This window comes from Oreochromis aureus, linkage group 4, assembly GCF_013358895.1.
Source record: "Oreochromis aureus strain Israel breed Guangdong linkage group 4, ZZ_aureus, whole genome shotgun sequence".
Taxonomy (NCBI): Eukaryota; Metazoa; Chordata; class Actinopteri; order Cichliformes; family Cichlidae; genus Oreochromis; species Oreochromis aureus.
Genome location: NC_052945.1, coordinates 2,169,439 through 2,197,271, shown reverse-complemented (window position 1 = coordinate 2,197,271; position 27,833 = coordinate 2,169,439). Strand labels below are relative to the sequence as shown.

The following is a 27,833-nucleotide window of genomic DNA, read 5'->3' as shown; positions in this document are numbered from 1 at the left end:
AACCTGGAACGCCTTAAACGAGGAACAGCTCAACAATCTAAAAGTGTGAAATAAAGGAGCCGAGCATGAAATGAGCAGACTGGGTTTATTTTAACATGAATTCATACTGTCATAATACTGCATGTTCATACTGATGCTGTGGGGATGTGATCGCGAGAACACAGAGAAGGTCAGCTGTGACTGACAGCGCTGATGCACAGCTGTGGATGCTTGAACACATCTGGATTCATGGTGAGACACAAACACAGACCCGGTGTGGGCCGAAGAGTTTTCACTGGGACGCTGAAGCCTGAGGGAAGTAAACAGCCTGCAGCTCTGATCATATAACCACTGTAATTTATATAAAACCAGTTTCTTAAAAGTCCTGAACAGAAGCTGAACGTTGACTTCAGCTGTGATTCATCCACAGATCATCCAGTTTTTCCTTTATAATATTCCCCAAATGGTCAAAATGTGGGAGAGTGTCCCTGCCGGTGGACAGGTAATAAAACTGCTGAGCAGCCACTTAAAGAGGAGCACCTGGTCACTCCACCTGGACCTGCAGGGCCACGGGACAGCTGGAATGCAAACGTCTGCAGAATTGCAGCTGCCTGTGATTGTTTTTCTGTATTTCAGCCTGGAGACCCGAGAGCCCGCCTTCACCTTCCATTCACTCTTACATTAAAAATAAAACAGCTGTTTTCATCTGAATATTAGTGCTGACACGTTCTAACTTTGAGAGAAAAATCACATCAACTTTATTTATTACAACAGCAGGGAAATTCCTGTTACACCAGCCAAAGAGAAACTGAACAAATGTAAATAAAAGAAGTTTAGTAAGCAGAAGTATAACTAAATACAATGGAAGTGACAATTTTATAAACAAGGTAAACAAAAATTTTAAAAAGTAAATAAAATGAAAATACCTCCATGAATGAAGTAAAGTCGAAATAAAAGCATAAAACTAGTTTAATAAGTGTGAAGAAAGCAGAAAATGTCATTTGGCGTTACAGGAGCTCAGGATAACTGCACTACAATGGATGAACAATAGTAATAAAATAATAAAATCCAGCTCTGCACATTTAAAGTCGGCCGGATTCGTGGGGATGTCCTCCGTGTCGTGGCTGTGGTACTGTCACCACTCAATCGTGCAGTAAGTCCGCCCGAGACGGGAATTTAGAGTTTTTTGAATGGCGTCTGGCGGGCCGCGCGGTGTGGCCCGTTCACGGATGGACGTCATGTGTTTTGAGGTTACATCCAGCTGTTGCACTTGCGCGCATCGTTACCTTTAAGATGCTCGGGGATAAAGGCTCATTTTAGCCGAACCCGACACCATTTTACCGGAGAGTTTGGCGCGAACGCGGCTCGGATCACCGCCTGTCACCTCTTCCCCGACGAGCAGCCCCCGTTTTCGGGTTCCTTTAAGCGAAGTGGCGGATTTAACGGCCGAGCTGATCCCATAAATGTCGGATTTGATTATCTGTCGGCCTACCGAGAAGTGGCGGGGGCGAGAGGGACGGCGCGGCACGAGACGAGCCGAGACGGGGTCCGCGAGGAGGGTGCACACGCCAAATACTTTCCCTTTAAAGCAGAGAGGGACAGAGGGGGTGAAGAAGAGATAAAAAAAGAAAAGGAAGAAAGAGCGAAGGGAGGGAGGGCAAAAGGGAGCGCGAGGGAGCGGGTTTGAAAAAAACAGAAAGATGTCATCCTGTCGATTCAGACACCGAGGCGGAGCCACGGACCGCGGCCGACCGGGAGCGCTCTAGCCGGGGGACGAGCCCTACGCAACGCCGAGGCTCGGAAGCCAACGCTGCGGCCTTGTCGGAGCTATAAACGAGTCCCGAACAGCTGCTGCTATGATTAGCACGTCTCGACTGCTCGGCTTCGCCATTAAAATACTTTGCATGCAGATTTTTATTCCAGTCGACATAAGCAAATTAAATTAAACCGCACCATTAAAGCAAGCATGATACCAACCATTCTGTCGCATTTACAGAAGCATCTGCTCAGTGACTGTTTAGCTGCCATATTAACTCCTGCCTCTCGGAGGCTTCTTCTCTAACAAGTGTCAGGGCTTTGGGACTCATTTCCTCCGCCGATTTCCCCTGTCGGTGAGCCGGGCAGGTGGAGGGGAGCTGCCATACAGGCCTCGCGTTTTGTTTTCACAGCAGCTCCCGGAGCTTTTCTACCTCCCCCTCCTCCTTCTCCTCCACCTCCTCCTCCTCCTCTTCGGTCCCCAGCTGGGTCTCCTTCAGGATGGACACCTCCTGGAGTAATTTCCTCTTTCAGGTGAGTGCTAAATTCCCGCGGCTGCTGCGTGGTTTGGGCTGTTTGAGGGCGGGTGGGGGCCGTTTGGCTTTGCTGCAGGTGAGGAGGTCACGGAGGGGTCAGGGGGAAGTTGATGGTGTGGATCCACTTGTCTCCACTTTGATCCTGCTGACCTCTCACCCGGGGCACTGCCTCCTTATTTAACCTCTCAGTCCCCTGAAAATGAGAGCAGGATTTGTGTTTGTCCTCACTGATTCTTATATATCACTTTTCTGCTCTCCTGGAGCACTCGGAGCACTTTATACCCATTCACACAAGCACCTACTAACATTCACACACATCCATACACCGGAGAGCAACTTAGGGTGCAGGCTAGGGGGATCCCCCACCAACCTTCCTGCTCTACCTCCTGAGCTACAGCCACCCTGCATGAACCCTTCAGGGGGCAAATAAATACTCGTTGGCCCGTTTAGAAACGCGCCTCGACCCGCTTTAGTTTGTAATTGAACTTCAGGTTGAACATCAGTGTAAGTAAAAGTGTTTTACTTTTGGCCAAAGTATCAAAACACATGACAGACTATCAGCTTCTTCTCATGCTTCCATAAGACCCATGGAACATAAACTGGTTCTGCAGCTCTGCTGTGGCAGGTTTGTGTGAAGTAAAAACAAATTAGGCCAAACTAAATATTTTTTGCACTTTGATTGTGACCTATAACCTCTGGAGGCTGATTTCTAATTAGCCAGGCAGCGCTAAAACAAAAAGACAAGAAGAAAGCCGTTCTGAGAGGCCAGATGTTCCCACGTCTGAGCTCTGAGCTGTTTCTCTGACGGAGAGAAAGTTTTCAGCACTCTCTTAAAAAATGTGGGCAAATGTGTTGTTGTGGTCTGATGAGGCCAAGGTTGAACTTTTTGGCCATATTTCTGAAAGCTACAGAAACAACACTGCACATCACTGAACGAACGCCATGGCCATGGCAAAGCACGGTGGTGGCACCATCGTGTTCCCGGGCGTCTGCTAGAAAGCTGAAGATGAAATCTGTGGGGTGACCTGAAGAGGGCGCTGCACAAGGCTGACAGATACCAAGCTTTTTTTGTAAGCAAAAGAAATTTGGGCTTTCAGACTCCTGCATGCTGAAAATCATGAAGTCAGGTTATCGTAACCCATCACAGAACCTCGGGGATCTTATCGTCGGGTCACAGAGCTTTGCATTGCTCCAGACTGAGCTGGTGTTTCTAGATGTGCCGTGGTTTACTGAGAGCCGAGCGCTCTGCACGTCTCACCGATGAAGTCCTCCTCAGAGCTTTTAGCCTGGAGATCATTCAGAAAATGTCATATTGTTTCGGGCCAGGACCTTCTCCCTCTGCATTCAGCTCGCCCTCTTTCGCCTGATGTTACACCTGTCGTCATTGGATGTGCAGTTTTGACACAAATTGCTCCCATAGAGCATAAACACGGCCTCCTGGTGGTGGTATGCAGCTCCCGCATGTAGACGACGGTCTGCAGAGCTGTGCGTAGGATCAATGCACAAATGAAATGTGTTGGAGTCATTTAGATCATTTTAGGGCCTGGTTAGGCTCAGGTAATTTGTTTTATTATGTCCTGATATGTAAAACTTTAATCATTAATGTCCTTTTTGATGCATTTAATGACACATTCAGTCATTTATAGATGTTGGTTTACTTTGTTGGCACTTTTGGTCCTCCATAGGGCCACGTCCTCACCTGCCCTGTATACACTGTTACAGTAAATAAGCTTCCATTTAGCCCGGATGTTCCAGGTGTAGATGGCTGTGTGTATTGACGGAGTATTGATCCAGATGTTTCTCACTGACCTCCGGCAGACGCCTCCGACTCAGAGTCAGCCCGAGACGCCTCTACAGTCGGAGCTGCTGCCGGAGCTGACCGGCTCGGCTCAGAGTCCTCCGGGCGAGCACATCGTGACACCGCCGTCTACCGTCGACACGGCCGCCCTGAGCGAGGAGCCGCTGCCAGGTGAGGATGGGGCGGGGTTTAAACCTCATCGCTGACGTGTTTGAAGTTGTTCAAACAGGCCGATATTGACATTTTTAAAGGTTATCTTCTGAACTCTGGGCTTTTATTGCAGCGTCAGCGGTTTGGTTATCAGTGGGAGATTTTATTTTTCTGCACGCTTATCACAGAGTCAGAGTTCACGAGCACAAAACAGGCTTTATGTTTGTGGTTTATTTCCTTTGATTTACTTCAGAGTATCAGTGACTTTAGCAGCACGCTGGGCTCTTCTGTGTAAGACAGTTTTTACTCGATGTACAGGAGACGTTTGAGCTGTGAGGGGAAACCAAACACCCAAATGTTTCACTAATCAGTCTGTTTACAGAAACACAAGAAAGAACATTTTTGAGGTTGGAGCTGCAAAATAAATACATACATTGAAACTTGCATGTTTTTCATTTTCATATTTGTCAGGTCTGACGTGTTTTCTCTTCCAGAAACAGGAACAGTTTTCTTTTTATTGTGGTAACGGAAAAAACGATTATAATAATTATTATTATTATTATGACTGAAGATTACAGCTGCAAATGTTACGTGCAGTACAAAGTTGGTAAATTGTTAAATATACAGTATATTTAACAATATTAAAAAAGTGACACATTTGGTCCCTGTACACAGGCACATTATTCAAACCCAAAAATGTTGAATGATTTGTTACAATTTTGTAACAAAAATGTTCTTTTTACTTAGATCTGCAGAATTCATTGAAATTATTTAAATTTCTCCAGAAAAGCTTCAAATTTTTGTCCTCCATACACTCTGCACAACATTGTGTTTTTTAGCAGTTGATTGGTTTGATTTGTTGCTAAGCAGCAGGGTTTCCCTGTATTATGGCACAATATTTCACATAATGGTTCAGTAAAGGACTAGATGTTACAATCCCGGACAATGCATTGCATTTAATGGAGAAAATCTTGAGGGATGTCTGTTATGAGGAAAAGCAGCCCACAAACTTTACCAGCAGCACACATCGTTGTGTGCCTCATCTTTCGTTCTTTTACCCAGGCTAACCTGCCATTTTCCTAGTTAGGGATTAGAGATCTGGGCCCGTATCCCTAAAGATTCAGAGAATCCTCTCAGAGAGCTCCTAACTTAACCTAAAAATTCCTTGCCAGGAGTTTTAGCTTAGAAGTGATTCCAGAACATTTTCAGTGAACTCTGAGCAAGGAATGGATGGAAAATCCTATCTTAGTGAGGAGGTGTGGTTGACCCCGTTGCTAGGTATGAGTCATCATTTCAAAAGCCGTGATTGGTTGATCCTACAAGTTTGATGGAAATGAGCTTTTGGTGAGAATGAGCAAAGGATGTACCCTCAAATCAATAAACATAATTATACACTCTAATCTTATGCTGACTGTAATTGTAAATAATATTTCACATTCAAGAAAATATCTGGAAAATGAATAGTAAGCTGTAGGGGTTATAGCCTAACATTAGAATCTAAAATATGTGAAAACTTAAACTAATTACACCCTGTTCAAATAATGATTCGTGTCTTATTTGCTCATATCAATATCCTAGCTGGCATATTTTGTACTTTCACTCCCATATGGACCCCATTGAAAACAAGATGGCCTATCTCAAGGGGCTGTCCCTAATGAAGAAGAAATCACAACGTTACAAGTCCAGTGTGGTCTTAACAAGGGTAACACGGCTCAGCTTTTATCAATGTCTGTGATTGCTGGCTGGTCTATTTGTAAAGGCTTGTTAACAAATATCCTACAAACACAGAAAATGGAGAAAAAAAGGACTCGCAAGCCGAACTGGACTGAGGAGCAAGGTTTGTTGCTGGCCCAGTTGGTGAACGAACATAAAGGTATCTCTCCTGCCTCTTCTGTTGGCCATTTTTTGCAGCTGCTTAGGGGAACTCCTAAGCCACTAAAAGTTCTCTTCCCTGCTCTTAGCAGATCTCGCCTTAGGAGCCCTTTTAAGCGCTAGGAATCTTGAGGAATAGCTTTTATATTAACTGGGATTGTCGTGTCACTTTTAGGGGAAATTCTAAGAAAACGTCACAACTCTGAGAATTTTCTTAGAATTTGGCCGCTAGGAGCCACTTTTTGCACAAAGATTCTTTAGGGATACGGGCCCTGATCTAAATTGTTAAAAATGGTTCCAGTTATGTGTTGTCACTTTTTTTCCCCCATACATGAGTACGGCTCAGTGGGCTTTTCAGCAGATTGTAAATCTCCAAAGAAATAAACACTTCAGGAATTTATCTTTTTTTTGTCTGTGTTTGTTGTATTAGAGCTCAGTTTGTCCTCTAACAGTTTACAAACCAGTGTTACAGGATTAGTTTGAAGTCAGTAAATTACCGACATTTCTTCAAACGAATGTTAAACTCAGAGTGCACTGACTGTGACTAAAATGTGACTTTAATGTCCGCCAGTCAAACCGCTCACCAAGCCGGGCCGGCCCGCCCACATCTGCGCCACCTGCAACAAGGAGTTCAAGAACAGCTACAACCTGCGGCGGCACCAGTCGGTGCACACGGGCATCAAGATGAAGGACCGGGCAGCCCGGGAGAAGGAGGACGGAGCGAAGGCCGGCCGGGTGGAGAAGCAGACGGTCCCGCTCTCCCTCCTCCACCTCGCCCTGCCCCCGCAGCAGCCTCCTCCCCCTCCCGCGGCTCCCGGCCAAGAGACCCTCCCCCAGCCCGGCCAGCATGTCAACCAGGAGGGCCAGCCGGTGTCTGTGTCCATCGCCCCGGCAACAGTAACCATGGCTGCGCCACCTCAGCCGATCCAGGCGGCCGTTGTTGTCGTTGGGTCCATGGAGCAGGTGGGTTCACCGGGAAGAGAGCCAGAGAGTAAGGCCAAGATTAAAGGACAATTCAGGGCCTTTTGATGCCAGCGGCAGCTGCAGGAAGTGTCCAGAAACATGGCCGCTGACATTCACGGTTATAAACACACAATTTGAATTAAATCTTTGTGGATCAAAACATCAGAAAACCTCAGACGAGCATCATAATCAGCTAGTGTTGATGCCGGGAGCAGAGAGAGGCCCTCTGACAGCAGGAAAAGACTTCAGAGTGTATTTACGACTGAACTTCTCTGCCTCTTCCCGCAGAATCCCAATCCTAATCCCATTCCCAGCACCAATCAGGTGAGGAAGAACCACGCCTGCGAGGCCTGTGGAAAGGCCTTCAGGGACGTCTACCACCTCAACCGCCACCGGCTGTCCCACTCGGATGAGAAGCCGTACTCCTGCCCAATCTGCCAGCAGCGCTTCAAGAGGAAAGACAGGATGAGCTACCATGTGCGCTCGCACCAGGGCGGCGTGGAGAAGCCGTACATCTGCCCGCACTGCGCCAAGGCCTTTTCTCGGTACGAGCGCCATCCGCTCCTCGGGCAGCGTTAAGCTTGTATATTTAACCGCTCACATTTAGCAGTTGCAACACCATGAAAGATGTAGATGTGACTGTTTGATGGTTATCAAACCATCAAACTGTCTGACCTTAGCCTCCGATTTCAAGTCTCATTGAACACAAACTGATGAGAACAGGAAAACAAAGACGAGTTGTTTGAGTCCCCCAGTTTCAGTCCTAACATCCGAAAGAGAAAATGGGAACAGCTCGACTTCATTTACTCACAGCTGCCTCGTCCCTCTTCTATATACAGTTTATGCTGCTTCACTACTTCAGTGCCTGAACCTATGAAGTCATCAGGAAGCTGTTCACTGAGCTCGTCCAAGTGAACTGAAGCAGTGTCCCCACACACCACAGCCTATAAGTTAGTCATTTCATAACCAGACTTTATACAGCCAGACTTCCCGTAGCAAACACACACTGTAAATAAAAAATAGCTACAACCACCATGATGTCATCAGTCAATTTCTTTACTCTGGATTTTAGCTTTATAGTTGCCGTCATGTTGGTTGTTTGTAGCCAGCACACAGACACCTGCCAATTAGTAACATCCAATCATAATTCCAGAATTTCACCTAAACTGGGGCTCAGAGAGCGGCCATATTATTGGTCAGATGATGTCATAAAAAAAAACTCCATTGGCACAAACACGGTCCAGTTCAGGTGAAGCCTAGCACACACTTAGCAGCTACAGCCGCCTGTCAGTCAAAGAGGCCACGCCCCTAATAATGCTTTAAACCTAAATACAATTTAAACAGTTATTAAAAAAATAAATGTCATTCTTGTTTGCATTTTCAGACCGGACCACCTCAACAGTCACGTGCGACAGGTGCACTCCACAGAGAGGCCGTTCAAGTGCACGGTAACACCCTCACCTGTTAACCTGTTTCTAAACCAGCACCACCAGTCCAGCATTCAGAAAACCACATCAAAATTTCAATAAAAAGCATCAAATTTTACATTTATAACATTTCGTCCTTTTTATAAGCAACTACGTCTTATTTTGAAAATTTCACTCATTTCATCCACGCCTTCCTGTTTTCCGCAGACGTGCACATCAGCGTTTGCCACACGGGATCGCCTCCGTGCTCACCTGATTCGCCACGAGGAGAAGGTGCCGTGTCACATTTGCGGGAAGCTGCTATCGGCCGCTTACATCACCGACCACATGCGAGTCCACAACCAATCACAGCACCACGCCTGCCACCTCTGCAACCGCAGTAAGACACGGCTGCATCACGAGAAAGCACCACCGACAATCTGCCGTCACCCCGCCTTCACGTGTCTGTGTGCTCTTGTCCCACAGGCTTCACCACCCTCACCTACCTGCGCGTCCACGCCCAGAAGCACCACGGCCAGGAGTGGAAGGAGAGCGGCGGGGCGCGGGGGGCTTTCGGCGGGACGGGGGCCGGTGGCGTGCTGCTCTGCCAGCTGTGCGGTGTACAGTGCAAGACGGCCACGCAGCTCCAGGGTCACATGGGCACCCACGCCAACCAGGGCGACCCCACCCCCGACCAGACGAGCGCGGGGCCCGTGGGCACCACCAGCGTGGCGGTGACGGTGTCCAGCGCTAGCACAGTGGGACTGCTGGTCACTGACTGCTCCGGTATCGCCCCCCAGCCCCACAGCTAGTACGCTGGGGGGGCGAGTGGGGGCAGGGGGGAGCTGGGGTGGGACTGCAGGGAAGGGGATCAGGGACGGAGGTCGGGGGGAGTCGAGGGGGGAGTCGGAGGAGTCGAGGCAAAAGGAAGCAAGGACGCGTAGGAGGAGCCACCGGAGCAGGTGTGTGGATCCATTCTGCTCATTAACGCCGCCATGTTTGTAGTCCTGGACTCTGCTGCAGCGGCTTTGCACCTTTTTCATGAAATGAGGTGAGCTTTGATTTTCTGTCTCAGGTTGTTTCCTGCCACATCTGGATGGAGAGTGCCACGACTTCTCCATGGCTCCGTGAGGACGCCCGCCTCCGTCAGCTGACCGGCCTCCAGCACTGGGAGGCGCTCTCTGCGTTCACACTACCGACTCTGGAGTCCTGCACAGAGGACAGATGACCCATCTGTTATTAACTAATGTGTATTTTTATTCTCCTGGCTTGGCGCTTAGCTGTTATCATCACTTCATTGTTTTCATTTTCAGCCGCTCTGGATTTTTGTAAAGCCGCCGTCGCCGTTTCTACACCATTTCTGATCCATGATATCCGTGTTTAACACCAGGAAACTGGCCCAGAGACCTCAGTAACACGATTTATCTCATTTTCTCTTCTAATTTATTGCCGAGCGGTGTCCGGTTTGCCTTTGACCAAGGAGCGGGTGTTTCTGACGGCCCACGCTGTACATACACACTTTTATAAAGCTGATAACAGCAGACCGATAGTTGTTTGTGGATATTTCCCCTGAACACTGAATGTGCATAACTTCTCTGCTTCGTATGATCTTCGTTCTTACTCTGGATGCTGATTTGTAACTCTTGCCATGTAATTTGTAGCTACCTTGGTGACACATTTTCTGTGGCTGTGCATATTGATTGTACTTGATGCATAGTGCATAGCGCCTCATTACTGTTACTGTATTAAAAGGCAGTAAAACGCACGTGTGGACTCGAGTTCAGGTCATCTTCACAGTGTCTGAGTGGGTGCTGAATGTGGATGTTTCATCTGAAGCACTGAAACAAATTAAAGGTGTCGATGAACCGGCTCAGAAAAGCTAACGGGCCCGTTAGCTCTGATTTAGCGGCTCATAATGTTTATATTCAGTTTGAGCCTCAGGCTAAGGTGAGATAGCGCTAACATATGCTCAGGACTTTTCTTCCTTATATATGAATCCCTTTGTCTGCTGCATCCCTGTGTTTGCTTTTAATAGAAAATACTTTTTTTTAAAAATATATAAATATTTGTTAATCCTCCATATTAAAGCAGTCAGAGTAGTTACTGTAATACTGGGCTCTGTGTAAGGAAACAAAGTCCATATAAAAAAAAAAATGAATCTGGGTTAAATTTACATCAAATCAATATTTAAAAAGTGTAAATCAGATGATAAGTATTTAATAGAGTTATACATTATTTTAAATTTGGGTTTTATTTTGCCTGTAAATTTTTATATTTTGTATTTGTTAATTCAGGTTAAAAGACATTTTTGCCACATTTTACAAAATACTACAATTTATTTAAATATATTTTGATGTATTTCTTTGACTTATTTATGTTAAATTTTGGTAGTTTGAGTCCTCCATATAACCCAATGATGACCGATTATCACAGTATTACATAATAATCCAAATACTGGCTGTGTATAAGTGCCAGGGGCGGACTGAATGATCCAAATATCGATACGAACGCTCAGATCGATACATTGTTTCAGTGCGTAGTTAAATAATTTTTTCTCATGAAAAAATACATTAAAAATACTACTACTACCCCACTAAATGGGAAAAAGATCATTCTATAAAACATACATATAAATATAGAATTTGTATTGATGTCTATTTTATTTTACAGACAGACGGTGACTCTTTCTTTAGAGACGCACATTTACATCGTAGGACTCCAAAACAATTTTAAAATGAAATATTCTGAAATATCAACTGTTGTATTATCTAATTATTATGGAAAGTAAAAACAACAGTGACGTAGTGCTCATTAAAATGTGTTCAGAATTTCCAAACATGATGATTCACCTCTCCCCTACATTAGCTGTTTTAAAGTATCGGCATTGTTATCGGAGATAGCGGTCATGTGTTTACGTGGGGTCCGACCGATACCAAAATTTGCACCGATAATGGGCGCCCTGTTTATTCACTTTAAACGCCCCCAGAATCCGCTGAACCTGCCTGCTGTGTTCACACCTGTGCAGAACAGGGCTGGATGCTGATTGGCTGTTACTATGTGGCGCACCTGTGTCAGGAAGCACCTGCATTAATCCTCGTTTTGTCTGTTTTTTTTTTTTCTTTTAATTTGTCACCCAGTGTTTACAGCAGAGTGAAAAAAAAAAAAAAAATCCTCCACCCTCCCCCATCCGGCTTCACCTGCTCCTCCTACAGGCTAGCCGGGCTAAGCTGTCGCTGTAGTCCGGAGCCGAAGCCCTGCTGGGTCCAAGCCCCGCTCGGAACCTGCCGCTGGATGAACCTCCACTCGGAAAAGAGGAGAAACCGCCTATATGGACGCTTCTTCTCCGCCTGTGACGGCGCCGCGGCCAGCTAGTGAGCAGCCCGCAGCTAGCTGCAGCTAGCGGCTCCGCTGGCTAACCATCCAGGCTAGCTCGAGGATTTAACTCGGCTTTTCTCGCCTTCTTTAAGCCCGTTTCCGTGTCATGCCATCGACTGCTTAACCGAGTCAGGTTTGTAGGCTCATTTTGGGACCTCGCGGGGGGAAAGCTCGCTTTCTTCGTCGATCTAGGTCAGCTCGTCCGGCCGGTGATGGTTATGTGGGTCATCGGTGGGTTAACTGGTTAGCCAGAACAGCTGGTTAGCTGCGGACGGCTGGACGCGTTTTTATTTTATTGGTGGTTTTAGAAGAAAAATAAGAGTGAAAATCGATGCGTGTGCTTGAGTGGGTGCTGTGGTCTCTGTGCACCCGAGCTGTGTGATGGAGCAGCGGGTGGATTATTTTATATTTCTGTTTTTGGACGCTGACTCGTTAGTTAGCCGGGGGATGCTAGCTGCTCCACTAACCAGGTGAGAGCAGCCTGCTACAAACAAAGGTGGCTCGGCTCGGCTGTGTCGGAGGTCCGTTCCGCCGCGGGCCTGGATTTAGCCCGGATTTAACTAGCACGCTTCGGCCTGTGAACGTGTTTAAATGTGTTTCAAGCCACAGCGAGTTGACGTGTGTCTGCCTCCCTCACAGGCTGGGCATGCTGAGCGGGGAGCTGCGGGTCCTCCGAGCCTAGCAGCAGCAGGCAGCGGCAGATAACGCGACCGTGTCCGGGTGGTGCTCCGGGAGGAGGATGGCATTTCACGGCGCAGGCCGGCAGACCGTGTGTGGAGACCTATTTCCGGGCTCTGAGCTGGGCCACAAGTATTTTTGTGTGAGCTCCTCCTGCGGAGCCCCCTCCACGGGCCTCAGCGCCACACCGTGCCTCACCGGACCCACCGCCCCGGCTGGGACCCCTCGTCACCCCACAGCCCTCGGAGGAAGCACCGGCGGCGGCGCAGCGGTGCCTCAGCCCTACAGCAACCCAGCCAGCGAGGTGCCGAGCCCCGCAGAGATGGAGCCAGACCGGCCCATCGGTTATGGCGCATTTGGAGTTGTTTGGTAAGAAAACGCTGTGATCGTAATCATGCCTCACAACCCTGCTGTCAGAAAGCTCCCTCTGCTCCGACTTCCATCTTGTTTGTGCAGACTTGAAACTTAATTTTCAGGCTCAGCTCCATCTTTGTTTACATGCGCTCAAACTGTCACCACACAAGATGGCATCACCTCATCTCCATCTGGGTTCATCACCAGCCTCTGGTCATTTCTGGTTTAACTGGTTTGAGTGCTTTTAGACCTTTTGATGCTCTGCAAAGCTGCAGCGTGAGGCCTTGCCTCCCAGCTGTAACCTGACCAAGCTGTCCTCAGGGTTGTGTGTTTTGGATAAAGCCTGAAGCCGTGTGATTGGTTGTCAGTGGGCCGATAAGTCAGCAGGTTTTGTAGAACATGTCAGAAAATGGTGAAAAATGTGTGTTTGTTTGATTCAGGACCGGAATGTTGGCAGGTAAACATCATGGCTGCTTCCCAGCCGGTATAGGAGGTGGAGTTTGGAGAGTAAAACTGTTTGTCCGTGAGAACTGCACATCATTACTGTAAACCAAACCACTGCAAACTACAACAGCATCATCTTCACTGCTGCGGGGGGCGGGGGGGCAGGCTGCTAATTCAGAAATGTGCTCTTAAATGCAGTTTACAGCCTGCTGGCATCTTTCTTCAGGCAGAAATGAGAGTGAAACGCTCGCTTCACTGTGCTGCAGTGATGGCGTGGTGCAGAGGCTCAGTAAAACAAGATTTATTAAAAGGTTAAAGGTCAAAGGAGCTGATGCTGCTCTTATTTGTCTCGTCTTCCACACTCTGTTCAGTTTACTTTAATAATCACATTGGAGGTTTAAAGACCTCATACAGGGGTTCATTTTAATATAACTGACCAATCAGAGCTCCCCCTCACTGAGTGTTTTTTAAATGTCTCTGTTTTCTGCGGTGACGCCGTGTGCAGATGAGCAGCTTGTTTCCCTCGTCTTTAGATTAGTGCTGTTCACCAGAGACGCTGCAGCCCAAAGAGGGGCCAGCACATTTACTGTGAAGCTTTAATTGTGTTTCCTGTGTACGTTTATGAGTTGTGTTGGTGAAACAGTCACAGTAAAAATGTTTGGCCCTGATCTTCTGGCACCGTGTCCGTGCACGTCCCTGTCTGTGGTTTGGCATCAGTATATGAGGAATACACGGCTAATTTGCAGTTGCATCCATATGAACATGGCCTCTGCTTCACAGTGAGGCTGATGTAGGTGTGTGACGTGAGCCCCACACTTTGGTAACTGCACCTGTCCTCCAGCAGCACCGTCTCGTCTCTGAGATGGAGCGTTTTCAGTCTTTCAGCCCAAACTTAAAGGATGAACCCGCCATTATTAAAACATGGCTTGAGGCCTGCTTTGTGTCGGGGCGGCCGTTAGCTGCGCTGAACCTGTGACTCACTGTAACTTTATTCACTTTGAGCAGCAGTTAGCTGTTGTGTGGTCAGACTGTCTTCTAGCTGTGACAGGAAGCGTGCGCCTCGTTTCCTCACAGGTCGGTGACCGATCCTCGGGACGGCCGGAAGGTGGCTTTGAAGAAGATGCCCAACGTCTTCCAGAACCTGGTCTCCTGCAAGAGGGTCTTCAGAGAGCTGCGGATGCTGTGCTTCTTCAAACACGACAATGTAACGACCTGTGGGGCTTTTATTTTGAAGAGGGTTTTATTTGGATGTAGACGCTGAGCTGATGCCGGTTTTTCTCTCTCTGCAGGTTCTGTCGGCTCTGGACATTCTGCAGCCTCCGCAGATCGACTGCTTCGAGGAGATGTATCCTTCAGTCCTCTGTCCCAGTTTCTCCTCATTAGTTCTCCCTCGCGTCCTCCTTTAACTCGCTTAATTTAGCCGCCGGTGTCCGGTCTAAATCCAGCTCCTCGCAGATGTGAAGCACGAGGCTGCTGATGAATATTTAATGTGCATCATTTCTAAAAAAAAATGTTATATTGGCACTTTTCGCTGAGCGGCTCCGGCGCTCGCCCGCCTCGGAGGCCGGTGCTGGGCGATGTGTCGTGCTCGCGTAGGCGGAGGTCGGTCCGTGTGCGAGCGTGTGCATTTTATTTTTTTTCCTTGACTGCTAACCGCCCCGCAGCTACGTGATAACAGAGCTGATGCAGAGCGACCTCCACAAAGTGATCGTGTCTCCTCAGCCGCTCACCACCGACCACATCAAGGTCTTCCTCTACCAGATCCTCCGAGGTGAGCCGGCTATTTCGCATCCCGCCGCCGCACGGGCCGAGCGACATAACCGTGTTCAGTACGAGATTTAAATACATCGCCGGCTTCAAACGCACACGTCCATCTCTCTCCTGAAGAGGCAAAGCTGCCAATCATCATCCGCCTCCGAATCCCTCGGCCTATATTTAAACAGTCGTTCAGTCTCGCTGCCTCGGTTTGTGTTTATGTGTTTACTTTTCTGTGACTGTCTCATAAGCTCGCTGACCTGCAGCGAACAGCGTGTCCTGCTGCAGGCTTTAGTAGTGGCTGTAGAGGAAGTCCATTATACCCCTTTAAATCTCAGATTAGTAGTGAAATTTAAAACTTCACTGGAGGAAGTATCCGTAAGTTTCCCGCTGTTGTTCTGGGAGTTTGAGTTGTTCTCGCCACCCCGCCGGGCGGGTCGGTGGCGTGTGATGTCTCAAGATGGAAGCAGAAAAGGAGGAGAGTAAAAGAAGTCATCACAGTGATGCTGGTGGTTCAAACCAGCAGCCCCAACCCCCGGGTCATGGACCAGTACCGGTCCGCGAGAGTTGTGGCTCGGGTGTTAAATTTATGGTTTTCAGGGTTTTTATCGTTCGCACGGTGTCCCTGGGTCTTTTCCTGCGTGTTATGAATAAATCTTCTTTTTTTGGTGCCGGTACTGGTTTTATTTTGTTGTATTTATCCGCGACACCTTAAAGGCCGGTCTGTGAAAATATTGTCGGACATAAATCGGTCCGTGGCGCAAAAAAGGTTGGGGACCGCTGATTTAAACGTTTGCTCACCAGGAGGACGACTTTAACTCTTACCCCCATAAAGGTGACGACCTCGGCTCATGTCGATACAGACGTTTCTAAGCGGTGTGGAATCGAAGTTCAGCAGGTAAAGGGTTAAAACTCTGACCTCCTCTCTGTTTCCTGTCCAGGTTTGAAGTACCTGCACTCCGCTGGGATCCTGCACAGAGACATCAAACCCGGAAACCTGCTGGTCAACAGCAACTGCCTGCTCAAGGTAACGCCACACTCACCTGTGTCAGAGGCCGCGAAGCCTGGTTACCGGGGTTATGAAGGCGGTTCGCTTGTTACCAGGGACATCGCCATGGCAACTTGTGCTGCTCTGCATCACGGTCGAGATGCAAAATTAACACCTGCAAAACCACCACGGTCAGTGCAGGCGGCTAAAACGTTGAAACGGTTTTCTGACGATCCAGGGGTGGAGCCTATCACAGCTGTTTAAGGGCAGGGGGCGGGGTCACAGATCTGCAGTCTGTGGCAGGCATGGTGCAGAGAGACGCACGGCTCCCGTTCATAAAATCACCAGTTAAAGCTGAAACTGGAGACGGGGCGGGGTTTAGCGACTGAACGAGGGCGTCTGCTTGAGCTTTTTAAGGGCAAAAATGAGAAGCGGCGCGCTTTATTTAAAACATGTGCGTTGTGGCAATAATTAACACATAGAACAGATACTTCTACGTCCTGTACCAGGTGACGTTTGTTAGACATGATAAGACGTCACAGCTCAGAGATGGCGATGATCTCACAGCGGCGTTTGTAGCTCTACACCGAGCAGACGCAGGAGGAGCTGATGAGTCTGAGGAAACGACTCGTTGGGAAGTTTATTCAAATTTTAGTGGCATTGAAACGTCTTTGCTGCGTTTGGTCCTGAATGTGACGCCGCACTGTGGGCGGGACAAAAGTCGCCGCCTTTCCAAAACAGGAGGAAACCAATCGGCTGCTTGCTCGAGTGACTCGGATAGAGCTGTTGACGTTTTTCCGTTTTGCTCAGATTTGTGACTTCGGCCTGGCGCGCGTGGAGGAGCCCGACCCGTCACGTCACATGACGCAGGAGGTGGTGACTCAGTACTACAGGGCGCCGGAGGTGCTGATGGGCTGCCGGCACTACAGCTCGGCCATCGACGTGTGGTCGGTGGGCTGCATCTTCGCCGAGCTGCTGGGGCGACGCATCCTCTTCCAGGCTCAGAGTCCCATTCAGCAGGTGAGACGCCGGGCGCCATGGCAACCGGCGACACATTCATTTAAAAACAAAAAACCTGCAGAGCGACAGAGCTGCTGATAACAGGTTCAATCAGAGAGTGCAGTCAGGTGACAGGGTTAGCTCCTCCTGTTAGGTCAGAGGTGTGGCTAAGATGATGTTCAGGTATGTATGCATAACTTTGACCTTTGAACTTTTGGTGTACATCCACCTCAGCTTTAATTTCATGTTAAAAGTGTTTCACCTGTGGACTCGGCTCAGGTAATTGGTAGAATCAGTGAGTGTTTGAGTCGTGGAAAGCCTTCAGAGGTCTCACAATGAGCTGCTGGGAGTCGGATTAAAGATGGCGGCACGGCCATTCCAGCTCTGAGGATCCTTCCACAAATCCAAAGGAAACCTTTGTTTGGTCTTCTGTGACGTGAAGCGGTCTGTCTCTGTGTGTCTTTGTGTCGCAGCTGGACCTGATCACCGACCTGCTGGGAACGCCGCCTCTGTCGGCCCTGGCGGCGGCCTGCGAGGGCGCCCGGGCCCACATCCTGAGGGGGCCGCACAAACCGGTACGTGACTGCGTGGTGTGCTCGTAAGCTGAGCGGCAGCACGCCACTCTCTGCTCTGGAAGAAGGCCGCGTTGCTTTCTTTTATTACCCACTTGTGTTCACAGCAGCCGCCCACTAACGCATGGTGGTTGTGTAACGCTTTACAGACGGGTTACACATCCAAAATGTCTGCCAGGTAATGAGGTGGGTTTACTGGGAAATGTGGGACAGAGTGAGGAGCACAAACAGTCAGAATTCACGTTTTTGCGTCGATAAAAGTCTGAAACTTTTGTACCACAGACGATCACAAACACTTTAACCTGAAATCTGAACGTTTTAATTCTTTTTTTTTTTTTTTTTTTTTTTTTTTTTTTTTTTAGTTTAAAAACATGCAATAAAAACATTGAATGTAACTCTGCTGCATTCATTCTTTGAGCCTGTGTTGATCGTCTCAGCGTCTGACGTGTTGTTCGTGCTGTTTCTGGTCCTCAGCCGTCGCTGTCGGTGCTCTACATGCTGTCTGACGGAGCGACCCACGAGGCCGTGCACCTCCTCTGCCGGATGCTGGTCTTTGATCCGGTGAGTTGATGCTGAGCTGATGTCCGGCTTCTCCGGCGCTCTGTCGTTTCCTCTGACCTTCAGCTTGTTCTGTTTAATGTTTGCTGTTGTGACCCAAACGTGGACGCCTCGGTCTGAATTAACGCTGCAGCCGTTTTACTCTAACGAACAGCTTTAAGTCGCGTCGCCTGCAACGGGGAGGTCTGCTCGGCTTTCGTTCCCACTTGGCGCCCTCGCCACTTCTTTCAGGGTCTAAGTTCAGTGAGCAGCACACGCCATTGGCTACGAGTCTCTGGATGTTAGAAGAAGGAAGAGGAGTCGGCAACCCTGGCAGGAAGCTCGGAAGAGAGCGAGCAGGATGGCGGTAAATTTCTGGGTTTTTAGTCGTTGGCGAGCAAGCCTTTGGACCTGTAAGTAACACCAGCTGACTCGATGGGTCTTCAGGGTTTTTCCTCGTCACAGTTTTGCCTTCAGGAGAGCCACGTACTGTTCCTGTTACCAGATATCATATTTACTGCTGAGGAAATTAAACAGATTTTTTAAAACGAAGAAGAAGAAAAGCTGTTTTCTGGATGCAGGAAAAACCCTGGACTGTTATCACTGCACCTGAGGTTTAGCTCTAACACCTGAGGCGACTCACAGTGACGTCAGCACAGAAGACTGTTTGAACTGTCATTAAATCAGTAAAAGAATAGTTTCTGTCCCACTGATAAGTATCCATTGTGGTGTAACTCACTACTGCAGCCAGAAGGTGGAACTCTGGGCGGTGCAGCCCAGATGTTTCCACAGCTGTGCTTTTGTCACAGTGATGCAGTGTGGGGGTTTTCCTCTCTCACCGTAGTGGATTTAAAAACCAAACAGATGCTTGAAGTGCAGATTTTCATCTTTCATTCGAGGAACTGGACTGATTTTTGTTTTGTTAGCGTTCCGTCACAGAGTGGATTTAATGCAGCTCGGCTGACATTTTTAAATCTTCTGCTCACACTGAGACCTTAACTCTGTACAGCTGTGTTTCCAGGTTACGCCTTGTATCTGTGGATATTTCTGCTGTATGAAAAGCAGCACGTGTACGGCCTTTCCATGAAAGTGGTGACACGATTGAGCACAACTGCTGATCCACTGCTTGGGGAAAGGTTTAGAAATCTCATAAATGTTCAGGTGTCACTCGTTAGCTGAGCGCTGGTTTTAGTCCAGCCTTTGGGCAGGACAGATGTTCACGTGACACACCTGGCTTCATTGGTTTTGACCTGAATGTGTGTGACTGTTAGTGTGGTAGTTTTCTTGAGGGTGTTCCACAGGGCTCAGTACTCGGTCCTCTCATGTTGTACTCCCCTACACTCATCAGCGCCCTCTGTTGACAAAACATCAAATTAAAATTGTTTATTTTTGACAATTCAAACTCTGCTGATTAAACTCTTTAATAAACTGTGAGACTAAATGCACTCACATGCTTTTAAAGCCCAGGAGACTTCTTCCTAACTAATGTGTATATGGGTGTGTTACATGGACCAGTAAGGGGTCAATATTGTAGTTGTGTTTGTAGAAATCATCCCATAAATATGCAGTTATATTTTTTAAATGTGTTGCTGTCCTTAAATCAGCGGCTCAAACCATCCTAAAAAATGAAATGACACTTCAAGAAACTTTAAACATCACAAATTAGAGAAAGCTCAAACCTGAGACGAGGCCCCGGGAGCCCCGATGAGGCAGAGAGAAGAGGAAAACGAGCAGGAAGCGGCGACATGGCGCTGTCCCATTCAGACTTCGCCCTGAAACTAAATACTAAAAGCATGCCCCTTGCTCCGCCCTCTCTGGCTTTATATGCATGCAGGTGAGCCTCTGCAGCCAATCAGCACTCAGAGTGAACCTGTAAAGGACCAATCAGAAAAGTTTCAGCTCAGTGAGGTTTGCCGCTGCTTGGTCATGTGACTGCAGGTGAAGGTCTCACCTGAATCCGTCAGCTGGAGAATTATTCACTGTTCCTCTGCTCTTCTCTTCAGGCGAAGAGGATTTCGGGCAGCGACGCCCTCTCTCACCCTTACCTGGACGAAGGGCGCCTGCGTTACCACACCTGCATGTGTCAGTGCTGCTACTCCGTCCCCAGCGGGCGAGTTTACACCCGGGACTTTGAGCCGGTCGCCGAGCGTCCGTTCAGTCACAGCTACGAGAACAGCCTGCTGTCAGTGTGGCAGGGAAAAGGTACGCCGGCGGCGCTGTGATGGTTTCCTTTGGCGGCAGTCGGAGCATGAACGCGTGACTTGCTCTGGGTCACGTATTGTTACAGGTTTTTATTTTAATTTTCCCAGCAGCAGGTGATTGATGTCGCGCAGTCAAACAAGACTTTGACAAACATCCTCTTTACCTTTCATAATAAAAGCCCTACAAACTCTGTGAGAGAGAGCAGTAACCTTCACTGTGAAAGGTGGAGTGTGGAGGTCTAAAACTGGTTGAAATCATCATTGAGATGATTTGAAACTCTTGAAATTATTTGTTTTTCTATAATGTATTTAATTTGGATATTTTATTATTCTTTGTGGTGCGTGGTATACTGTGTTTTCTGTTTTTAATAACGATTTTTGCAGTTTGTCCTCCATAACTGGAACCGTAGCATGAAAACGAAGAGCAGCTGTAAGCTTGCTTTGTGATGTTTACGACTGATAGCGGCTGATGATCCTGTTTCTGTCCTCAGAGTTGATCCATCGCTTCATCACGGAGCACCAGCAGGGCAAACGGGTGCCGCTGTGCATCAATCCTCAGAGTGCTGCCTTCAAGACCTTCATCAGGTGAGGAGGATGAGGGAAAACAAGGCGACGTTAAAATCACTGCGTTTGTGCTCAAACTGATAACAGACTCCAAACCAGAAGATAAGCCTGATCCGGCTCTGTTTGTGGTCTCTTCCTGTTTAAAAGGAGTTCTTTATTCCTACTGTCACTAGGGCTGTGCGATATGACCAAAATCTCATATCCCGATATTAAGACATCTATCGTCCGATAACGATATAAATCACAAAAATTTAATATTTTCTGTAAATTCTGTGAATGTTGGGCAGCTCGACTTGCGTGAAGTGTTTCCAGCTGGGCGTCGCGTACCTGGAGTCGAGTGTTTTAACAGATGCATGAAACGATACATTTTTAGACATAGGTTGTAATGGCCGCCGTTTTCTTTGTATTTATTACACAGCGTGCTGCGGGGAAAAGGCTGTTCTAACGTTTGAGTCTAAGGTTTATTTTTTAGCACCTGACGGCTCTTTTTTGCTTCTCATCCGTAAATACTCTGCATCTTTCACGTGATTCAGTTTATTTTGAAAAGTCTCAACAGGATCTTGAGCTTTATTGTGAAAGGTTTATGTGGAAAATAAACAAGCGGACACGAGGTGGTTTTACCGTCGTTGTTGCTAACGACAACGCATAAAAATAAGCGCTTGTCCGTCTGTAGTGTGGTTATATTAAATATAAGAGAAAGAGAGAACTTTAGGAAATTAATATAGCCACTACAGTGACCATCAAAATAATGAAAAAATATTGCCGTAAACAGTTTATTTTGCGACACCACGAAACAAACGATAGCGTAAAATGAAACGATAGACGTTTTTATATCGTCACCCGATATATATCGTTATATTGAACAGCCCTAACTGTCACCGTGTGACAGTAGGAATAAAGTCTTAAACACTTCTTCAGTTCTAGGGTCAAATGGTGCAGAGTCCCAGATCCCATTGTCCCTCTTGGGGGGGGGGGGCGCACAGGGCTTTAACCTGGGACTCTCCACCATTTGACCCTAGAACTGAAGAAGCTTCTCAGATGAGAGGTGAAACGTCTTCAAACAACTTAGTGTGTGAATGTGAGAGTGAATGAATAGTGGCATTGAAAAGTGCTATATGAAATCCAATCCATTATTATTATCATTAAAGATGTCCAGGCACTTTTCTTTCCAAGCTCCTTAGACTTCTTCCTTAATCCCTGTTTATACACCTCTGCATTTAATTATTAATCTCTCCTCCACAACACATCTGAGCCTGATTCTACTGGAGGTTCCTTCCTGTTAAAAGGGAGTTTTTTGTTCCCACTGTCGCCAAGTGTTTGCTCGTAGGGGGCCGTCTGATTGTCGGGGGTTACGGTATAAATCACCTTGAGGAGGCTGCTGTTGTGGTTTGGTGCTGTATACATTAAATTGAATAAGGTGACCTCAGTATTGTCTCTAATAGAAAAATGAGCGTCTGTCTCTTTAAGGAGGACTGTGATGTCACCCCGGCCTGGTGAACACTCACCGTCTCTGCCTCCATCTTTGTTTCCACAGGTCCACCGCGTGGCACTCCTCTAAGGTGTCCAGGAAGGAGGAGAGATGAACGGCGCTCCTCTGCATCTCGAGGAGCGACGGCAGTTTGAGAGGGGATTTCATTGGCCGTGGCATCTGAAAACACTGAAGAGTTTGGGTCATCTTTTCTTCTTCTTTTTTTTTTTTTCCCCTTCACCTGGAGGCGAACATCACACCCGCCCACATCAGGACCTCATGAAAAACCTCAAATATTTCCTCCCCCGTGATTCGACCCAAACTTCTGACGCTCGGCGTTTTTCGGTGCTGAACTTAAGAAAAACAAAACAAAAAAAACAAATTAAAAAAAAAAAAGCTGCTGATGTGAGACACAGGAAGTGAACTGGATTTGGATTTTCATGTGTTCGTAGAGACTTTAAAGATTTTAACTGTTTGGTAGATTCGATGCTTAGTTGATGTTTGAAGTCATTCCAGCCCTGTGCAATATGGATTCATTCAAAAAGGTGATAAACACGGTGGGGGGCGGGGCTGCCTACGATGTAATGGGTCGGTCGGTATGACGTCATCGCCCGCCAAACATCGCCAAGGTCTTTTTTCCTTTTTTTTATAAATACCACATCACTCACTGTGTTTTCACCGCGCAGTGTCTTCGTGGCGTCCGCGTGGTGATGATAATGCAATTTCACAGATGTAGCAGGTTTTAACCAACAGGTGTTTCTGCACACGGTTACCTTTGCCCCCCCCCCACCCCTCCCCGGCGAGCTGTTTGGCCCTGCATCCGTGTGTTTGACCTTCACCCTCATCCAGCAGGAGAGTTTAATCAGGAATTCATCATCCTCAGATTCATTTCTCCAGGCTGTGTGGTGGCAGACTCTTATTTTGAAAAGGACGACAGGAAGTTGTGACTGCTTTCAGTTGTCTGATGCGGCGTTCTGATCAGACAGAGGCCATATCTGCAGATATTTGGCAGCTTCTCCCCTAAAGCGGACTTTTTCCTCCCGTCTCAGCGTGTGTTCTGACACTTCCCTGCTCGCCTCCTGCGCCCTCGCTAACAGGAAGAGGAAGTGACGGCGGTGATGTTTTCTTTTAATTTATTGAGTGTTTGAAAGGGGTGTGTCTCCACCGTGGCAGGTTACCTCAATCCCTGGAAAAATAAAAGCCTCTATAAAAAAGAATAAACTGGAGGGGAAATGAAACTACTTTTCCCATCATTCCTCCAGATTCAGTGACTTTTACCTCGTGCTCGCTCTGACTCGGTGTGGACGGGACGTTGTGGGTGAAATGCTGCTGGGTTTTTTTGTTTTTGTTTTTTCCCTGTGTCAGGCAGAGGCTCAGGTGTCCTCGTAGATGAACTGTGTGAAACCACAAAAGGATGCGGCGGTGTTATCCCAGTGTGCTAACGGGACGGCAGCGGTGCGTTTCCTCCACCATCCAGGAGCCTAAAGGTCCCAAGAACCCAGGAACCGTCCTTCAGCTCTGTAATCTGGTTCCCACGTCTAAATCTGAGAGAACTCAGTTCCTTTACTGAACTCTGAAAACTCTGGAAGCTCGGCTTTGTTTTCCTGAGTGTGATGTGAAGTGTTTGTCAGGATGAAAATTAATCTTTCCAGCTTCCCTCTTTTTTTTCTTTCTAACACTCGTTTTCAGCCGCAGGAAGTGCTGCGCTAAACAGCGCTTGTGCATGGTGTAAAACGCGCTGCAGAAGTGCCTTAAACCTGCATTCTTCCTAACGACCAGCAGGGGGCGACTCCAGGCTGCAGAAAGAGTTAGTTGTAGAGAAGCGCGTCGCTCTGGGAACACTTTCCTGACGAGTTTGTGGTCTCAGCCGGCTTCTCGTCTGAATAAAACATGAAGGAAATTCGTAGTTTATGCTCGTAACGGTGATCTGAGGCTCGGCGGGATGCACCTAAAAACACGAGTGAAAAACGGAGCTTCACTAACCAAACGGCGTCTGCAGCAGCAACGTCCATCTTTTAAATACAGTCTGTGTGCTCGTCGTCTCCTTGTGGCCAGAATGAGAATTACAAAAACAACCAGTGGGAGGATTCGGAGCTGGAATTTTCAGGAAGTGGCTGAAGGGAGTTTCTGGGCTTCGTTTGGACTCCTGTGGAGGAAACGCAGATAAATGACCTGAGTTCCTCAAAAGGTTCTTGGTCCTGCGGTGGGAACAAGACTGAAAATATTCACGAGGATTTTCAGAGTAAAAGCTCCCGATTTATCTCGTACCGCTCCATCCTGATGTGTCAGCCGCAGACAGGAAGCGGAGTTGCATGTTTGTAGCTTCAAAACCATTAAAAACATTGAAGCGTCAACGATCAGCGGTGCCTGATCCTCACGGCTCTCCTGAAGTGTGATTGGTCGCAAGCCTGCAGCCTTCAGCCTGTGAGGGGCACGCTGGTGGTTTTGGTAACGCGCTCGGGGGGGGGGAGATAAACTGAAGGTTTCACCTTGAAAATAAGCAGGCGCCGCTTTAGCTGCTGTTTCACACGCGAGAGGCGCCTGTTTAAAACCGAAGCATATAGCTCAGATTTTACTGTGTGTGTGTGTGTGTAATCCAGCAGATTAATAATCCTGTCATGTTCTCAATAGTTAATAATTTCAGTTTCTCATTTTGTTGTAAAGCAGCAGGTTGACGTCTGAGGAGATCAGACCTGTGGCTGAGCAGACGTGTAATCCATCAGCCTGGTTCTGATTGGTGATTGGCAGCCCCTCCCCCACCCATTTAGTGCCGTGTGACTGCAAAGAACCTTTTTAGGATCTCAGGATCTGAGGGTTGACGAAGCAGCCGAAGTTTGTTTGTTTTTGGTCGGTTCACGAACCTCGCGATGTGGAAACTCAGCGGGAACCCGCAGCTCGCGGTACCTCGCTTCCCGGACACTTCCCGGGTTCGGTGGGATCGGCGCCGGGCGTCCTCGCCGCTCGTGCGCTCTCCTGGTTTCTTTAAACTTTCTTGGAACCCCTGAAACCTCAGCTCGCGTCGCCGTGGAAACGCGGAGGGCGACTTGTATATCTGCATGTGTATATTTATTACCCCGCGGAGAGCATTTGGGTCTGAATGCTGTGCAATGGTCGACGAAAACCTTTTGTGGTCATTTTATTTAATTCACCTTTAGGAAGTGATTTTATTAGCAGGCTTTTATTTTGTTTTTGTTTGTTGTGATCTAATTAGATTTTTGGGGGGTTTTGTTTTTTATGCGAGTCCGGAGAGGAGAACGTTTAGGTAACTGTTCCCTCAAAAAAACCAAACAAAAAACCCTGTGGTGACCTTCTGCACATGTGCAGCCCTGAGTGTCTGACTTTAGTCACATGACAGAAGAAGCACAGGCTCAGGTGCAGAGGAGGGCTCGGCTGTGTGAGGACATTATTCATCATGAAGCTTCTTTTTTGGCCTCCTTATAAATTACGAGCATGAACAGATTAGTGGCACCGAAGCGTCGTCAGGAGGTCGTGTGATTGGTTCGTTTCTTTGTTTTGTATGTTAGCGTTGAGTGTTACTGCAGCGTGAGCTGCAGGCGTCTGCAGGTTATTACAGTAAACTCAATAACTGTGGAAAACGGCCGTTTAGGAAACTTAAAGAAAACTCAAGGAAACAATTTTGTGTGCTTAAAAAAACGAAAATGTTATTTTTGGCGGTGTGGTCGTGAGGCTCGTCAGGAAAACCTCTCACTCGTCCAGAGACTCAGACACTTTTGTTTGTATTGACCAATCAGGTCTGAGCAGCCTCTGGTTGCTTGCAGGTAAACAAAGCGGGGAACAGGAAGTCCAGGCGGGACTTCCCAAATCTGACCATAAAAACAGTATTTACCATCATGTGATGTAAATATCATACAGCACGTTTCCTGCTGCAGATTGGGTCAAAAATCAGATTTCTGTGAGTTTCTGTTAAAGGTCAATGATGATCTTCTCCTTCATGATTGGGTCGTTTCTCCAGCCTGCAGATGTTCACAGCGACTAAAAGTGAAACTCCGACTTCAGAGAGACGCGTGGTCACTCGGGCGTTTTCCCTCCGGACTCGTCTCTTTCCTCGTTTCTGTCGTCGTGGTCGTAGAGGTCCTTCCAGCTTAGGCGACCCGTGTTTGGTCTTTCCCTCCCTGCACTGTTCTCAGATCAGCCGTCGGGTGATGCGGAGCGAGGCGGCTGCTCTGCTGTAGAGATTAGACTCGTTTTTCTTCTATGAAAAGAAACTTGATGTGTTGATTATTCTAAATATGATGTTTTAAAAAGATGTTTTTGTCTTTGTTTTAGCAAAGTTTTTTTTTTTGACTTGTGTTCCCAACAAATACTTGAATTTCTTAAAAAAATGTTTAGAGTTAAAGTAGTGAATGACAGATACATAAATAAATGGACACTGGATAAAACTCTGGCTCGTGTTTCCTCTGCAGCTCATTAAAGGGACATTTCAGCTGCGCTGCATCCACTGCATGTTTTCATGTTGTCGTTCCAGTTTTTCAGACGTCTGCTTTCCTCAGTCATGTGACTAAAACACTTTACAGCAGGGGTGGGGAACTCCAGGCCTGCAGGTTTTAGATCTCACCCTGGGTCAACACACCTGAATCACATGATTAGTTCATTACTGGAGAACTTCAAGACATGTTGAGGTCATTTAGGACACATCTAAAACCTGCAGGACACCGGCCCTCGAGGCCTGGAGTTCCCTTCCACTGTTGTAATGTTTTGAACAGTGTGTGTGTGTGTGTGTGTGTGTGTGTGTGTGTGTGTGTGTGTGTGTGTGTGTGTGTGTGTGTGTGTGTGTGTATAAATTTACAAAGTAGTCATGACCTGCTTCCTTTAGGTGCCGCCACAGAGGATCATCCACAAACCTCCCCTGAGGTCTCCCTCTTCATCCTCCACTCCCTCCTCTGCACATGCTCAGACCGTCTCAGCCTCCCTGACTCTGAGCTGTCCCTCTGATGGACCCATTTGTGGTCCTGTCCCTGCTGTCCAACGTCTTCAGCTCGACCTCCTCCGTCTCCAAACCACCCCAGCAGGTCTTTAAACCCTCCCTTCCCTCCTGCTGCTCTCCTCCTGTCACAGATCAGCTCTCACACTCGTCTCCACCTCTCTTTGGTGGCTGACCCCGGGTATTTAAATTCATCCACCTTCCTCGGCTCCCTCTGATTCACGCTCATTTATTCTGACCTGCTTCTACTGACTTTCACCTCCACCTCTCCTACATTAATCATTAATAATATAAGAATTCATCTGTTGGAGTCACAGAAATCTGTGACAGTAAAGTAAATCCCCTCTCATTTGTAGATTCATGAACTTTACTCAGCGCCAACCATAAACTCAGTAAATGTGCTCGGCCTGTTGTTGTCACCCAGTTATGGTTGAATAACTGAGGCTCGTATATCCATAATCATCACAAACCGACTAAAATAAGAAAAGTTAAACATT

At 47.6% G+C, this 27,833-nt stretch overlaps 2 protein-coding genes and 1 long non-coding RNA gene across 5 annotated transcripts; 2 read left to right on the top strand and 1 right to left on the bottom strand.

Annotated features, from left to right (window-relative positions):
- The first annotated feature begins 70 nt into the window (after positions 1–70).
- On the top strand, positions 71–10,224 carry LOC116318638 (myc-associated zinc finger protein). Its single transcript, XM_031737721.2, has 8 exons — positions 71–2,268; positions 4,089–4,239; positions 6,662–7,053; positions 7,342–7,598; positions 8,438–8,501; positions 8,688–8,859; positions 8,946–9,421; positions 9,535–10,224. Exons 1-7 carry the CDS (start codon positions 2,236–2,238, stop codon positions 9,269–9,271), a joined length of 1,395 nt encoding a protein of 464 aa, XP_031593581.1. The 5' UTR covers positions 71–2,235; the 3' UTR covers positions 9,272–9,421; positions 9,535–10,224.
- Positions 10,225–11,418: 1,194 nt separating this feature from the next.
- On the top strand, positions 11,419–26,799 carry nlk1 (nemo-like kinase, type 1). 3 transcript variants are annotated; one of them, XM_039611746.1, is made up of 12 exons: positions 11,419–11,830; positions 12,474–12,881; positions 14,385–14,514; positions 14,600–14,655; positions 14,975–15,081; positions 16,007–16,092; positions 16,864–17,073; positions 17,526–17,627; positions 18,099–18,185; positions 20,165–20,363; positions 20,854–20,947; positions 22,461–26,799. In XM_039611746.1, exons 2-12 carry the CDS (start codon positions 12,574–12,576, stop codon positions 22,507–22,509), a joined length of 1,428 nt encoding a protein of 475 aa, XP_039467680.1. In that variant the 5' UTR covers positions 11,419–11,830; positions 12,474–12,573; the 3' UTR covers positions 22,510–26,799. The 3 variants fall into 3 exon arrangements, with proteins under 3 accessions (XP_039467680.1, XP_039467679.1, XP_031593555.1); XM_039611745.1 differs by having other exon boundaries at positions 11,419–12,304; XM_031737695.2 differs by having other exon boundaries at positions 11,424–11,967.
- LOC120440098 lies at positions 18,200–20,219 on the bottom strand. Its single transcript, XR_005612966.1, has 3 exons — positions 20,113–20,219; positions 19,841–20,031; positions 18,200–19,515 (listed from the first exon to the last, which is right to left on the bottom strand). It is a non-coding gene; the product is annotated as an uncharacterized LOC120440098 (long non-coding RNA).
- Positions 26,800–27,833: the final 1,034 nt, after the last annotated feature.